This window comes from Triticum urartu, chromosome 1A (assembly GCF_056163025.1).
Source record: "Triticum urartu cultivar PI428250 chromosome 1A, HENAU_Tu73, whole genome shotgun sequence".
NCBI classification, from domain to species: Eukaryota; Viridiplantae; Streptophyta; class Magnoliopsida; order Poales; family Poaceae; genus Triticum; species Triticum urartu.
In genome coordinates, this window is record NC_141873.1 from 508,024,500 (window position 1) to 508,040,450 (window position 15,951).

The following is a 15,951-nucleotide window of genomic DNA, read 5'->3' on the forward strand; positions in this document are numbered from 1 at the left end:
ATGTGACATAATTATGTCACATCTAACCTGATATTCATTATGTTTATGGTCTATTTTGTTTTTGTCCCAGTTTTTTTTTTGCTACGTTATTTATGAGAGCTTAAATATGACATCTTAACAAAAACAACTAGATGTGAATTAGACAAACTGTTGCAAAAATTGCAACATCTCCGCCGCATATAATTTTCTGTGTATGTTGCAAAAATTGCAACACATCTTCGGCCGCGCCACGTGCTTGGGCAAGTTATCTTGGCGGTCACCGTTGTTGCCGAGGGACAGAGACATGCGTGGTTAAGCAGGCCACCTGTCCACGCCAGATCGGCCGGCTGATCCCTATAGGATCAGCCTTGGGCTTGAGCATATTTCCAACTCTTTTTTTTTTGCGGGATTGAGCACATTCTGTAAAAGTGCATGCTTTAACCAATGCAATTAAAAGACCGATCTAATGAAAAAGATTAGATAGCACATTATACATCGACACATTCTAACTGACGCCTAGTCTGACTGCGAGTCCCCGAGATACGAGTATACGACCGCTTCCCCCAAAAGACCGTCCGTAATAAATCGCCAGCGACGCCGATGGCGACAAGACGAGCACGCGCCCGTCCATGGAGCCGACACCGCTGAGCGAATCAGTCGCGCCCGACCCGACGAGAGCATCCGAGCCCGGCCGACGCGCGCCCCCCCTCACCCACCAAGCAAGCAACCAACCCCTCCACTCAAAGCAAAGCCTCGAGGCGGAGTCCGTCCTACTCCATCCATCGCGTCGCGTCACACACCGGCCCGGGACTACAGTCGGAAAAGCACGGCGCAACCACACTCTTTGACCTTTGCCCCGTGCTCCCACCATCGCCCACCATTCCACTGTGCCGCCGCTCCGCCCAAGCCCGCCCCCATTTCCACCCTCGATCGTTCTCCGGTCTGCTCGTCGACCGCCTCGCGCTTTCTTCATGTCCAGGGAGCGGCGGCCGCCGCTCGCCCTGGCCCTGGCGGTGGCGGCGGCGGTGGTGGGCGTCCTGGCGGCTGCGTCGCCGCGGGCGGAGGCGGAGCTGCAGGTGGGGTTCTACAATGCGACGTGCCCGATCGCGGAGGGGGTGGTGTTCGCGGAGATGCACGCCATCCTGCACGAGGACCCCACGCTGGCGCCCTCGCTGCTCCGGATGCACTACCACGACTGCTTCGTCCAGGGCTGCGACGGCTCCATCATGCTCAGGTCCCGCCGGGGCACGGCGGAGCGGGACGCCACCCCGAACCGGAGCATGCGCGGCTACGACGCCATCGAGCGGATCAAGGCCAGGCTCGAGACGCTCTGCCCGCTCACCGTCTCCTGCGCCGACATCATCGCCATGGCCGCCAGGGACGCCGTCTACCTGGTGAGTAGCTGCAGAGACCACGACGACAAGTTGATTTAATTGGGCATCTTTTTCACCGGCTCTCGTGCTTACTTTGCAGAGCAAGGGGCCGTGGTACGGCGTGGAGACCGGGCGGCGGGACGGCAACGTGACGGTGGCCGAGTACGCGGAGAACGACCTGGCGCCGCCGGACTCCAACATCGTCGACGTCAAGACCTTCTTCAGCGTCAAGTCGCTCACCGCCAAGGACATCGTCGTCCTCTTCGGTACGCACCTCTCCTTTCCTCTCCATGACTCCATCGCTTCACGCGTACGTGCGTGCGTGGACGACAGCAACAGCCCAACACACGCCGCACTGACAATGGCATCCTTCCTCCCCCTCCAGGGAGCCACAGCATCGGGACCTCCCACTGCGAGGCGTTCCGGAAGCGGCTCTACAACTTCACGGGCGCCATGGACCAGGACCCGTCGCTGGACGCCGGGTACGCGAGGCAGCTGAGGAAGCTCTGCCCGCGCCGCCACGGCGGCCGGGGCAGGAGGACCAAGGTGCCCATGGACCCCGGCAGCGGCTTCACCTTCGACCTCAGCTACTACCGCCACGTGCTGGCCACGGGGGGCCTCTTCCAGTCCGACGGCAGCCTCCTCCACGACGCCGCCACCAGGGGCTACGTCGAGAGGATGGCCAACGCGTCGTCGCCGGACGAGTACTACCAGGACTTCGCGGCGGCCATGGTCAAGATGGGCCGCACCGACGTGCTCCTCGACAGCCTCGGCGAGGTCAGGGCCACCTGCGGCGTTTTTGTTGACTAGCCTTAGGTTCAGGGCTGCACTTGCACATATACACATACACTGGTTGATTTGTACGGGGGTTTATCGGGTTCTCTGATCTTTATGCTAATAGTATTATTAACTGAAGATGCAAAAGAGATGCAAGGCAGTTTCATATGCTTTTTAGCTGAGGGGGTCATCACCTGTAACTTGTACAAATAGTCCACGTACTAATACTTATACTGTACTGCATGGAGCTACTTATCTGTTAAGTACATCTGGTCGTTTGACCAACCACATGTTTCTGTTTGGTCAACCACAATTCGGTCACCAAACCTGGCCAGTTATAACAAAATAATTTAGCTACAGAGCGTGTCAGCTACTTATCATGCAAGTCGAACTTGTGTGAGCAAACTTCTCTATCGAGACAACCGAAACTAAATACTACTCCCTCGGTCCCAAAATGTAAGACATTTTTTTGCACTACCATCAAAAAAACGTCATACATTTCGGGACAGAGGGAGTACTTTACTATCCAATGACTGGTGATGCACTAAAAAAAACAGCACAAATGCACTACAATTTGCAAGCCAAAATCGTTTTCCTATTCTAAATATGCAACTTGAACGTTTTCGGCAGAGTTTTCTGTAGCAATGAACAGGTTTTACCCTAGTAAAATAGGAAAGCTTTGGAAAGAGACATATCCAGTGTACAGTGCAGTGAAATTGCTCTTTCATTTGTTCAACTTCGATTCCAGAAATTACACCTATTGTATAATGAAAAACTGTAAGTGAGAACTGAACACCCTTTGCTTTTTAGAGACTACACATGACAAGAACAAAGAACACTTGGCACATTGGTGCATACATTGTTATTTTTTACCCCATATATAGATTCCAGATGCTACTACTGCGCTTACTGCTCCAATGGACGCCAAAATTTTCAACTTCGAAGCACCTTTCCTAGGCACAGGTAATTCCATCAAACGTTGTACCTGCACGGAAATTTGATAATTGAAATGAGCATTATGAAAAATAGATCTGCTCTGACCAAGGAAAGTAATCTTAAATAGTAATGAATTTCTTGCTCATAAAAATCATAACACACGAAATGATGTTCTTAAAAAAAATTCTTACCTCAATTGGTTGTTGCCAATTTTTCTTTATCCCAGAAACATGCCCTTTTCCCACAACTGCCACCACTGAAGAATGTTCCCTTGCTACCTTCAATAATTTGGAAGACATATACCTACAATGAAATTCAAGAAGTTAAAGCACAACCATTATCGCAACATTGAGAAAAGCAACACAAAATGCTTTACAAAAGTAAAGTAATTTTGAAGGAACTCACATATCACGTTCATGGAGAAGTGTCTCCATCAGACTAGGAAATGCCTTGCTCATCTCTTGAATGACAAGTGTTAGCATGTCAACATCATCCATGTCCTTTAACTGAATAAACAAGCATTGGCATTGCTATGTAAATACAGTGAAGTAATTATTTCTCGTACATTTCATCTAAAACCAAAAAGGTAACATCATGGTATATTAACTCTCACAATAGTGGATCTGAGGGCATTTAGAGAATCAAGAAGGCAAGATGATATAAGTGCTCCCTGTGGCAAATGTATTGCCTAAGACAACATACCATTTTATTAAGATCTTCAGGGCTCGGTAAAAATAAGGACTGGAAAACAATGTAGTACAGAAATTTAGCTCTGTGCCACAATGACATTTTCCCCCAAGTTCTCCTCAGAGTGATCTTCAAAAGAAAAAAGAAAAACATAAATGGCATCAGTTCAATGCTTATGAAAATTAACTGGCGACCTATCTCATAGTACCAAGATTTCAATAAAGGACCAATATGACATGCTGAATGTAACTAATATTATGCCAACAATAGCAGCAGTCAAGAGGTACAAGAATTAACATAAGATAACCCCCGGTGATGCTCTAACTTTAATCACTTAAAGATCCTACCACAGCGCAACACCATGACAACTAGATGCATATAACCTTTTGGATCCAATGTCCATAACCTACCACATCATTTTATGGCACATCACATAAGAAGATTGAAATTAAAGTTATAAGAACAAGCAAGCAGTGTTGACCACCTTTCAATCAATCCAAGAGGATAGATGTGATGATGATTTTGATGAGATGTGTATGTTTTTCTAAAAATTAAAATCTAATCAGTAATATGGGTGGAAAAATTAATGGGCAAGAATCAGCAATGTATGTTTGATTCATTTGAATTGTTGGAATAAATTGTCCGTCATTCTATTAGATGCATAGAAAATAGCGACAATAGAAGTTGACCACATTTATCCTTGTGAGAACAAATTGCAATATTCAGTGAAAAACTTATCCGTGTAGATCATTTTATGTAATTTAATTTGTTCTGTCCAGTGCCCTTCTGAATGAAAAACCAAATTCAACCACCAAGTTCAGTACCTGGACAGGGCGATCTCCAAGGATAACTTTGCCACCATACGTCATTGCTTCCTCAAATGCCACTCGAAATTCAGCTCCAGGTAATACATCAAGCTGGCTAGCAACCTTGGGTGCCAAAATCAACATCATATGAGCTACCATGAACACTACATAATTAGTACTGACTGTACAATAAAATCAGTGCATACCTTTGCAAGAAACCAGCTATAGAGAATCCCAAAGGTGTTCATCTTTTTCTTCTTCCACATGTCAATCATTTCATTCATGGTAGGAACCTGTGGGCAAAATCAGATTGAATGATGAACGAGAAGAAATAATGATACTCTATAATGAAACATGCCAAACTGGAGATGATACAATCTATATGGTCTGATTTCGATGATGTAATATTATAAGATTAAATACATGCACTTAGATGAAGGATCCGCAAAACCTATACACCAAGAGAACCACTGTTCATGCATGAACAAGCACAACTATCCATCATTATAATGATATGTAATCCTAACTTAGATACACCACAAATATGTTTTTGTTAGAAGTGCTTGATTGGTGTCCATGAGAATATGCAATGCCATATCAACAGTTTGAAGCCCATCCTGTCAATTAACTCAAGTAGGTCAAATTATGAACAAAATATGTTTTAACCAACAAATTCTACACAAGTGTCTTCTGGAGCAAATTTCACTTGTGTTATCCAATCCAATCAACTTGTTATTAGAGATATCTCTTGGGAGAACTCCACTCGTGTTTTCTTAACCAACTTTATACTAGAGATATCCAACATCCAACAGATAGTTCTTCATTGAGATTAATTTTGTAAACCCCAACGCCATATTAAGTGGCTTTCTTCACCATTTGAGGGAATAAAATAGATAAAGATCAAAGCAGAACGGACTCAAAATTCTTATAGTGCTTCCTGGTAATGTGATTCACACAAATACAATAGCTTCAATGTAATGGACCAACAATCATTATAGGATAAGCATTTATTTCCTACTTTACACATGTCAACTGTTTCATACCTGAAGGTTTTGTGGTGTCAGAATAGAAACCCTGCTGGAACACAGTTCCAAGAAAACAGCCTACAATTCCAAAAAAAAAAGAAAGTGTTCCAAACAAATTAGTTGAAAATCTCCAATATCAATTAGAAAAGAAAACACTCCAAAACTGGCAGCCAACCTGCCAAATGATCCACCAATTGTTGAAATTACTGATGATAAGTAAAGAGAGGAAGAAACCTGAGGCTTCAGAAAGTTGATGACGGCTTTGACTTGATCACATGATTCCTACAATCAAATCAGCAGTCAAGTCAGCATTCGAAATTACAAATGTCCTGATGACTGACGCGGCCCTTTTTAGCACATGCCGCACACTCAAAGCAAAACCACCGGGGTACCAGTACTTATGATTTAGTACTACCGCCCTTGCTGTAGCCCACTGTAGCCCACACAGAAGTAGTACTAAGCAGAAAAACAATGCAACTTGCTTGCTGGGCCAATGCAGGCAGACGTCCCTACCTTTTGTGCTTGGACTCTAAATCTTAGATCGATGAAACTTTCTTCCTTGAAAAGTAAAATTATCCCGAACTGAAACTAATGTACACGAGTAGTGGTGTTTTGACGCTCCAACAAGGGATTAGAACAGAAGGAAACGCGCAAGGGTCCTGCAATTGACGCTCGAAAATCGAAATCCGTGGCAGGAGGACAGGGCAGGCTCACCTGCGAGACATGGGCGGTGCCGACGACGTAGACGCGGCAGGTCTCGCCTTCCCCGGCCGCCACGGCCTCGGCCGAAGTGTGGCACTCGAGGCACACCACCCCTCTGGCGAGCTCCTCGGGCAGTTCCCTGGGCATCTCATCACCAGCGTCCTCTCCCCCCGCTTCCGCCTCGGCGTCCGCGAACTCCGGGTCGTCCACGCCAGTCTCCCCGTTGAACTCGGCGTAGGCGTAGGCGTCGGGATCGGAGTAGGGCGTGGCCGGATCCATCAGCAGGCAGAGCGGCGCGAGGCGGCGGGACGCGAAGCTCCGAAGAGTCGGGGTTAGGGCTCGGCGGGCGGCGAGCGGCGGGGTGCGAGGCGGTGGCGGGGTTCGGAGGAGGAAGGGGGCGCGGTGGAGGAGGAGGCGGGGCGGGCGGATCATGCGCCGGAGGGCGTCAGTTTGGGGTGGGATTGCTCGCCGTGCCGGGGGCTATTGAGATGGGACGGGACGGGACGGCCTGTGACGTGGCCTCCGTCGGTGCAGCGGCTGGGATCTCTCTGAGAGACGTGGGGGGCGGGATCTCGGCCGTTCGAACCACCGACGTGGCCGCGCCGCGCTGCCTCGCTTTTATTCGTTGGTTGCTTGATCTGTCGTCCCTGCGCGCGGTTGCATATGCAGTGAAATTTTTCTATTGTTGGTGGACGTATAAGGGCATCTCCAGCGCCGAACCTGAAACCGCTTGCATAGGTTCGGATCGGGCCAAGTTTTTTCTCGCAAACCGAAGACAAAGTAAAGGGGCTCTGCGGACATCCGGATCTCTGACATGCATGCACCAGACTGCCTTGGCCTATCACGAACCCTCGCCAGTCCCTCCTATGCTTTCCATCGAACGGTCATGTCGCTTGTCGCGCCTCATTCTTGCCGGCCCAGACCATGCAACGCCCGACATTGATGCTCGTGATTTGACTGGACAAGAGGACGGTGCTGACGGACGAGACTTCTCGGGCGTCGCTGCTTTGATGCAGACGACGCGTCCCGAGAAACCAACTCCGGCTGCTGCGCTGCATTGAAGTCGTGCGCCGACCTAGCCTCGTCTCGCCTAGCCGCAGCTATTTAAGTCGTGCGCCGACAACGCATAGAGTCGCACGCTCGCTTCCCAAGCACCGTCCTCCTTCCTCTCCCCGCCACCGTTTCCGAGCCATTCCTCTTCTTCGAGCCCAGTAGTGATGCCGAAGTCTTGGTTCTCCATGCTAGGAGGCAGGAGACACTGGGAGTTCTTCATCTGGTGATTCTTGGTGCCGCCGTCCTCGCTCTCCGGCCCATCGGCATCGACGACGCCCATTTCCTCCAGCAAGGAGATGATCGACATCTTCTCTGGCGACGAGGAGGACCAGACGCCGCAGCAGAGGCCTCGCCTCCTATCGGAGTTCGTTCGTCAGATCGAGTTAATGACGGAGCATTCGCTCCGTCACATGGGCCCGTCGCCACCATCATTGGTGCACGTCAAGGAGGAGCCGTCGTCCCCACCGTAATAGCCCATAAAGTGTGAGCCGGTGTCCCCGCTTCGGCGGGTCAAGAACGAGTCGACGTCGTCCCCGCCCCAGCGCTACCGCGGCGTCCAGATCGGATGTCGCGTCAAGGACGAGCCATCGTCTCCCCCACCCAACTGCGGCATACAGATCATACCCAGGTCAAGGACGAGCCGGCCTCGCCCCCGCGCCGCATGTACGCCCACAATGACGGGCCTGCCTCGCTGTCCCACCGCCACTGTCGCGCCATCAAGGAGGAGCTGCCTCCCGCGATCATGAAGACGCGGGGCCGTATCCTCCACTACCTCTGAGGTGGCGGTCCCTCGAGCTCCAGGTTCGTCGTCTCCGGCGAAGCAGCAGGCGTGGTACGACCGCCGCAACACCTAGCTGACTCGCTTTTTCTCATTGCTTGCTTGATCTGTCACCCTGCACAGTTGCATCCCATTGTTGGAAGAACGGTATTTGTCTTCATCAGTTCTTTTTTATTTCTATTTATCTTCCCATTAGTACTACAAAAGCAGTCCAGACCTACAGTAAGTGCAAGTCCAGATTCAGCTTCAAGATTTTCTGCTGATTTCCTTTATGAGCCAAGAGACAAAACCTTTTTTATTGTGGTGATTTATATCCACGCAAGCAGTGAAACTATTTTTCTATGGTAAGATTTATTGGGGCTTCTAGGCCAATGCCTACATTGGTATTCACACATTTGCTATCATCATTTTCAAATTTTAATTTTAGTATTTTCTGTTGATTTCTTTTCTGATGAGACATGAAATTTTCCATTCCTAGAGGTATGGAACTGCTATTATGGGAGTTTATGAGCTATTACCTTTTGATGATAATGCCAAAGATTGAATTAGTTGATGTTTGAGTTGCTGAACCCGGTGCATCCAATATACCAAAGGAAATTTCAGAATTGGTTCTAAGAAAATGTGTTGTTGATGTGGTTGTATCATTGATTTTTTTATGTAATGCGAGGTTGCAAGCATTCCCGTCATTATTGAATGAGATTTAGTACGAAAGAAAAGCTCCCTAAAACCGGAAAACAATAAAACGGTGTGATAAAGGCACGCGTCAATTTCTAGTTATACATTATGTCTGAAAGCTTATTTTTGAATGCCTAAGAAGATCCAATTTTCAGGGAGCAAATTCACACCACATACTAATAATATATATCTTCATGTCACTAAATTACCTCTCTTTGTGTTAAATTTATTAATGTTTCATTCTTTATATTTGCATATGCTAGATATTGCTTGTCTTGATAATTTATTTTCCTATAAAATGCCTATGCATAAGAAGAGGGTTAGACTTAAATGTGTAAGTGACATATTTTGCGACGCTCTCTTTGTGTTTCAACTATTATTTTTTTTATGTGAGCATCATTGAAATCTCAAGCCTATCTTAATTCTAGGAGCAAATTTACACGTCATGCATGTCATAGTGAAATATATGTTAACTAGATTTCTATATCAAATCAATGCACAACTTCTTATTTTATAAACTAGGAAGGTTTGGTATACACCAAATTAAACTAGTCACACTCTAGATGAGCTTATCAAATATCAAATCATATTTGTGCAAAAATAGAGTCTGCAATTTATTATGTTCTTCAATGATTACAATAACTATGTTATTTGAAGTACAAATACAAATCATGCACATGTTGCCAATTTTATTAAGAAACCCAAGTAGCAAGACACATTTGGCATAATCTAGAAGTTTATACCTAATAATAGACTAGAAACCACTATCAATATTTCTCTTAGATTTTATGCTTTACAAATCTCTATCGTGATATTTAATGATATTATTATATACGAACACACAAACACACACACACACACACGGAGAAATATATATATATATATAACTTAGAGTTAATACAATTTTAAAAATTAATTCAATTTTTTTAATAATACAATCTAAATTTAGGAGAAGAAAAATTTTAGTAATATACATTTAAACTGTATAGCAAACATGTATTATTTAGCAAAATTTTATATGTTGTTGACGATGCTAGCTAAGTATTATAAAAGTGTACTAATTAAAGCTATAATATTAGACAACTGGTTTAAATAAGTATATAAAAGTTTATTATGAATATATATGTTTTATTACGCCCACGGTCCAAAAATCATTTGGACCCGGCCTAATTAGAAATCACATTGCTTTCAATATGATTGAATTTTTTTAATGTGTTTCTACATAGTTTGACGTAATGCAGAGGATTCTCTTTCTTGTACTTTGCTTTCTTGTAATGGGCCATAATTAGGTCTACAATAGGTTCTGCAGTTACCATCGCTGGGCACACCATTTGTGCTTATTTAACCATGATTTTCATGTCAGCCTTTTTTCTTGAATTATCATGCTTATATAATCGATCTTCTGCTGGTCATCCCAGTCATCTAAATAACCTCTAAGTACCTCGGATGTTTTATGGTTGCAGATGAAATCATAGAACACACTCATGTCAGTATCTCCAACCAATCTGCAACAATGGTTGATAATATCTTGGTCCGATTAACAGGTTGATGTCTAGGATGAATAAAGACTGATCTGTATGCTCCTGAAGTCTCATATTCATTGCGCAGACGTAGTACTAAACAAACACAGCGTGAATTTTTTTAGAATATATACACTTCAATCATGTTCCAACTCAAACGGCTTTAAGCCTGATTTGTAAAATAATGGATTCAGCTCAGGTGCTACTAAAACGAAAAAATATATAACTCTGTTATTAAAGCTAATTTTGTTAATCTAAAATGAGATGGACACAATATGAAAAGAAATTCATATTACTTCTGTAGTTAGCTTCAAGCTAAAAAAAGGTAGTAGACTCATGATGTGAGCCAATTTTCCTTTCCACATTCTTTTACCTTCGCTCGCATAACAAATGGACTCGTGAACATACCGAATAGCTTCAGCTCATCGCCATAGCGGAGAACATTTATTTTGGGTTTGAGGGTCTGTTTGGGTGGGTTATTTTGTTACAACGGTGTCTAGGGTATCTGCCCAGACACATAAGGGGGAGTGGGGGAGGGTCTGGTTGAAAATGCTCTTAGGTCTCTGTCGTTGTAGGTTTGCAGTTAGGCCATCGTACTCATCCCCATCCTCGGTTGCACCGGATGATATGACGAGGGACCTTGCCACCGTGCCCGCCCAACTCTCATGGTGGAGTCGTCACCACACAGTGCCCCCAATGTCGACAATTATGGACCTGCCCCCACGAATAACTCTGAGGAGGTTGTGAAGGTGGATGTCGAGGCGGAGATGTTGACAATGGCGAAGCACAGTGATGCTGGAGCCACAGGAGGTCGAGCAAGACGAAGCTGAGACTGAGAAGGCTGAGATTTTCCCCCTCGAGACTGCTCATCGGGACAAGGAGCGGAGGAGGATGCATGCAGGGCGGCTCAAGGAGGAGGAGCATAGGGCCATTGTGGCTTCGCAGGAGTAGAACCGCCGTGAGCTCTGGTATCACGAGCACATCACCTACATGGAGCGGTTCATAGACAAGTGGCGCAAGCCTGCGAGTTCTGTTACCGTGATGACCTGGTGGCCCTGACAGCGTTATACTGCCCACAATTAGGCGTGGGACAAGCTCTAGGAGCCTAGGAGGACCTCGCCATGGAGGAGGATGGGGAGGAGGGGTTCCCTATGACGGCGACAACCATGCCCAACAACGTCGATGACATCTCCTTCGACTTCAAGGCCTAGGGTGAATGTGAAGCTTAAACTAAACTTCTTTGCTTATAATTAAGTTTTAGTTTAGTTCTATTTTAGGAGATCTTTTGTCTGGTGGGGCACTCAGTTGTAGCTAAGCACTGCCTATCATGACCTGACTTATGGGCAAGCAAAGAGGGTCAATCAATGTCTTGAAATGTCTCTGAGATGTTCGGTGCATGACAACCCTACAAAATTGCTTCTTGAGTGCGATTGGCGAAGTTCTGATACTATATTCACTAGCATGCTCTTCTTACATCTCTACTACTCCCTCCGTTCTAAAATTCTTGTCTTACATTTGTCTCGATACAGATGTATCTAACACTAAAACGTAACTAGATACATCCGTATTTAGACAAATTTAAGACAAGAAATTTGGGACGGAGGGAGTAACTAAATTGGTGTTATGTGTGGTGGCGATGAGTTCTCTCTCCACTCCATCCCATCTTCATCATACATCTAGAATCTATCAGATCCGCTCTAGTTTGAAAGAGTTCAAGCCCCGCTCCATTCCAATCTTCCTCGTCCATCTAGAACCCATCATACTCTATTGGTTTGAAAAAAAGAATTTTATAGGTGAAATGGTACAAAAATAATATTGTTGCGGAGCCTCAATCTTCTCTGAATTCTGATGTGCGGCAATGGATTCAGAATCAGAAGCACCATTGCAAACATACTAAAAGAGCAACTGCACAGGGCACAACTTAAGTTCAAGCTTCATCTTGACAAACATAGATGAGATCCTTCCGAAACTTTATGAGTTGGGGAGCATGTATTTCTCAAGCTGCAGACATTTGCAGATTCTTCCCTGGTGAACAGGCCTGATCTGAAGTTAGATTTGAAGTACTTTGGTCCATTCACAATCCTAGCTAAGTTTGGCACTATGTCATATCGTTTGGGCTTGCTTGAAGGAGGCTTAGTTCACCATGTGTTCCATGTATAGCATCTTCATCATCCATGTATAGCATTACTCGTGTTCCATGTATCCCAAGTTCCCAACTGAAGCAGCATGTGCGAGACCATACGCCAGTGTTCGCTGCATTACCTGAACCTCCTGACCAGAGGGCTCTAGGAGTTATCCCTGAAAAAATATTGGATTCTCGCCCTGTGACGACCCGGTGCATCGTCTCCGCGCGGTTGCGCATTTGCATGCATCATCGTCGTGCAGTCGTCCTCTCTTCTCCGGACCATCAAGTCATGGAGCAGTGTAGTACAGCACAAAAGATGCCACGAGATCGCATCTCGAGCTCCTCAGTTCACTATCACTGGCCCCATCTTTTCTCCCCCCGTTCCCACTCCCTGCCGATGTCGAAGCTGTCGGTTCGCTCACAGCCACCGGCTTCTTCTCGGGCTCACCGATGGCATCCATGATTAGACCATTACTGCAGCGACACTTCGCCCTGTGATTCGTTCCAAAGCCCAAAAACTTGCAAAGAATGGCCTCGACGGAGCTCGGCAAGAAGCTACGGATCCTGATCATCCCCTTGTTCGTCACCAGCCACATCGGCCCCCACACCGACCTCGCCGTCCGCCTCGCCGCGGCAAGGCCGGGCACCGTCGAGCCCACGCTGGCGGTCACCCCGGCAAACGTCTCGGTCGTTCAATCGACGCTCCAGCGGCACGGCGCGTCCGCGGCAACCAGCGCCATCAAGATAGCCACCTACCCTTTCCCGGAGGTGGATGGCCTCCCGCTGGGCGTCGAGAACCTCTCTGCCGCCGGGGCCGCCGGGTGGCGCATCTTCGACGCGGCCATCGACGAGGCGCTGACGCGGCCCGCGCAGGAGGCGCTTATCAGGGAGCTGTCCCCTGACGCCGTCCTCACCGACGTCCACTTCTTCCGGAACTCCGTCATCGCCGGCGACCTCGGCGTGCCGTGCATTGCGTTCAGCGTCATCGACACCTTCTCGAACCTTGCCATGAGCCACCTCGCCGGTAAAGTCGACTGCGACTCCGGTTGCAAGGAGGTGATCGTACCACGTTTTCCAGGCCCGGAGGTACGGATCCCGAGGACCAAACTGCCCGAGTTCTTGAGGGTCCAGGAAGAACACGACCGATTCAACCCGCGGTTGGCGGGAATACGCAGGTGCTTCGGCACGCCTTCAACACTTTCTTGGACATGGAGAGGCAATACCCCCGTGTAAACAATAACGAGTTCAGAGCAATAAAGAGAACTAGCAAATATGCCCGTGCGTTGCAACGGGTGAAAAATACATGCCCCTAAACCAAATATGCATGGCGACGGGAATGTGTATGTTGAGGAGTAACATGAAGGAGAATTTTGATTTCAGCCAACCATTTTGTGCAAACGGCTAATAAACTTATGCATTGTACAATTTGCGGGTTTGATTAAAGATAGTCATCTCCAACTGTGATGAAAAAATAAACTCAAGCATAAGAATAAAAAGACATACAAAAGATAACAAAATTCAAAATACCGAAACACAATTTTTTATCCTTTGCATATTTGCATATTTCTGCCTTTTTGTGTGCATTTTTTTTCTTTCGTATTGGCTCCATGTTTGAATATTTCTTCCTCCCATGTGTCTTATTTTGCAACTGAATTGAATCTTAATTGTTTTATTTTGCCGATAGGTTTCATAACGCTGATTTTGTTTTTTTTTCTAAGGACTATGATATTTGACACATGTGTGCCATATAAGCAAAACTGCCACACCTTTATTTTTTTCACTTTAAAGTACCACATGATCTCCCTTCCTTCGACCCCACTTTCTTCCAAACGACCTGCAGGCTCGCCCGAGAAACCTGCTTCTCCCGTACATATCGCGCGCCCATCTCGGAGAAAATTGCCACTTCGTCACGTCTACCACATGATAAAAAAAATGTGCATGTGGGATTCAAACCCACACCTTCTTGGCACCAAAGCGCGCTACCACAACAACCTCACCCTTAGTATTTGTTGCTCGAACTAAAGATACTAATCGTTTTGATCCCTTTTTTTACAATTGTGTTACTACAAAAAAGTACAGAAAATTACCATGATTTTCCCTCGGGACAAAGTTACCATGGTATTTGCATGCAAGTTATCAGGCCTGTGTTGCGTAAGTTACCGTGCTATTTACATAGAACTTACCAAGTAATATGTTTCAACAACTACACCCCTTTCGAAGTTACCACTGTGTTATAAGGTCTTCGATGTGTAAAATACCATGGTACTTACACATAAGTTATCAGGTATATGTACATCAACCTCGTCCCTGGTCAAAGTTACCATGGGGAATTGTACATAAGTTACCGGGTCTACAGTTCGTATATTATCATGGTACTTACATCAAAAAACCTGAGTGTGTTTCGGTAACTTTTTTCATAGGTCAAAAATTACCACGATGTTTTTGTGTAACTTATCACGCCTATAGCAGGTCAAAGTGGGCCGTTTTTCTGGGCCAACCCATGAGCATGTGTGCCTCCTCATGACACTAAACATTATGTGGCTTTTCTGTGGCACATCATGTGTTGTGTTCATCTAAGAGGCCCCGCGAGGCGAGTGTATGTTTTTAACAACTTGTTTACCTTTGGTAAAAAGTTACCATTATGTTTATATTGTAAGTTATCAGTTATGCGGTGCTTATATTATCATGTTATTCACACAAAAATTATCGGGGATGTTTTGAACAACTTTTTTCCCGGACAAAAAGTTATCATGGTGATTCTAGTTAACCTATCAAGCCTGCAATGCTTAAAATATCATGTTATTTACACAAAATTTATCAGGGGTTTCAGCAACCCCCCCCCCCCCCAGGTCAAAAACTTATCATGGCGTTTAGTTATCGCGGTGCATATGTATTCATGCTATATATTTACACATGAAAATACCAGAGGAGGGAGGTATAGTACTGTGCTATTTACATAGAAGATACCGGAGTATCTTTAAAAAAATCTTCCCTATGGTCAAAGTTACCATGGTGTTTCTATCTCAGTTATCAGATGTGCGCTAAGTATATTACCATCTATTTACACATAAATTATCTGGTTTCTTTTCACATTTTTCTTCCCCAACGGTTAAAGTTACCACGATGTTTGTATCTAAATTATCAGGTCTATGGCGTAAATGTTATCGTGCTATTTACAGAAATTACCGGGGGCCGGGGTTCAACAAATTTCTTCCCAATGATCAAAGTTACCACGATGCTTTCACCAAAGTTATCACGCCTTCAATGCTTATGACCATGCTACTTACACATAATGTACCGCGTGGTATACAAAAGTTATCATGTTGGTGTTGCGTCATTTATGGTGGTGGTGATGGAGAATTTACCACGGGAAAAGTTTATGTGCCAGGTTTGATAGGTGAAACAAAAGTTTTTCAGTGCTAAAATATTGAAGGCAAAACATGTCAAAAACAATATTTTTCCTCAAGTGTCATTGGTGAGATGGTTAGCTCCGTTCGTTGATTACCTCAGTGCAT

At 45.7% G+C, this 15,951-nt stretch overlaps 2 protein-coding genes and 1 pseudogene across 2 annotated transcripts; 2 read left to right on the forward strand and 1 right to left on the reverse strand.

The window, feature by feature from the left end:
* Positions 1-790: 790 nt before the first annotated feature.
* On the forward strand, positions 791-2,436 carry LOC125523846 (peroxidase 1-like). Its single transcript, XM_048688914.2, has 3 exons — positions 791-1,373; positions 1,453-1,618; positions 1,738-2,436. Exons 1-3 carry the CDS (start codon positions 951-953, stop codon positions 2,160-2,162), a joined length of 1,014 nt encoding a protein of 337 aa, XP_048544871.1. The 5' UTR covers positions 791-950; the 3' UTR covers positions 2,163-2,436.
* A 394-nt stretch (positions 2,437-2,830) lies between these two features.
* Positions 2,831-6,833, reverse strand: LOC125523834 (uncharacterized). The gene is made up of 9 exons (XM_048688907.2): positions 6,298-6,833; positions 5,818-5,865; positions 5,602-5,661; positions 4,765-4,851; positions 4,577-4,681; positions 3,768-3,881; positions 3,471-3,571; positions 3,257-3,368; positions 2,831-3,114 (listed from the first exon to the last, which is right to left on the reverse strand). Exons 1-9 carry the CDS (start codon positions 6,715-6,717, stop codon positions 2,992-2,994), a joined length of 1,170 nt encoding a protein of 389 aa, XP_048544864.2. The 5' UTR covers positions 6,718-6,833; the 3' UTR covers positions 2,831-2,991.
* Positions 6,834-12,964: 6,131 nt separating this feature from the next.
* Positions 12,965-13,749, forward strand: LOC125533010 (UDP-glucosyl transferase 73DL1-like; annotated as a pseudogene).
* The last annotated feature ends 2,202 nt before the right edge of the window (positions 13,750-15,951 follow it).

Bases quoted from the DNA above. Each gene is read 5' to 3' on its own strand.
- LOC125523834 (XM_048688907.2), bottom strand. From the start codon at position 6,717: ATGATCCGCCCGCCCCGCCTCCTCCTCCACCGCGCCCCCTTCCTCCTC. The intron at 4,682-4,764 runs GTATGCACTGAT...TTGGCACCCAAG, and splicing joins ATAGCTGGTTTCTTGCAAAG to GTTGCTAGCCAGCTTGATGT. The intron at 3,572-3,767 runs GTATGTTGTCTT...TTGTTTATTCAG, and splicing joins CTGAAGATCTTAATAAAATG to TTAAAGGACATGGATGATGT.
- LOC125523846 (XM_048688914.2), top strand. From the start codon at position 951: ATGTCCAGGGAGCGGCGGCCGCCGCTCGCCCTGGCCCTGGCGGTGGCG. The intron at 1,374-1,452 runs GTGAGTAGCTGC...CTTACTTTGCAG, and splicing joins CCAGGGACGCCGTCTACCTG to AGCAAGGGGCCGTGGTACGG. The intron at 1,619-1,737 runs GTACGCACCTCT...CTCCCCCTCCAG, and splicing joins GGACATCGTCGTCCTCTTCG to GGAGCCACAGCATCGGGACC.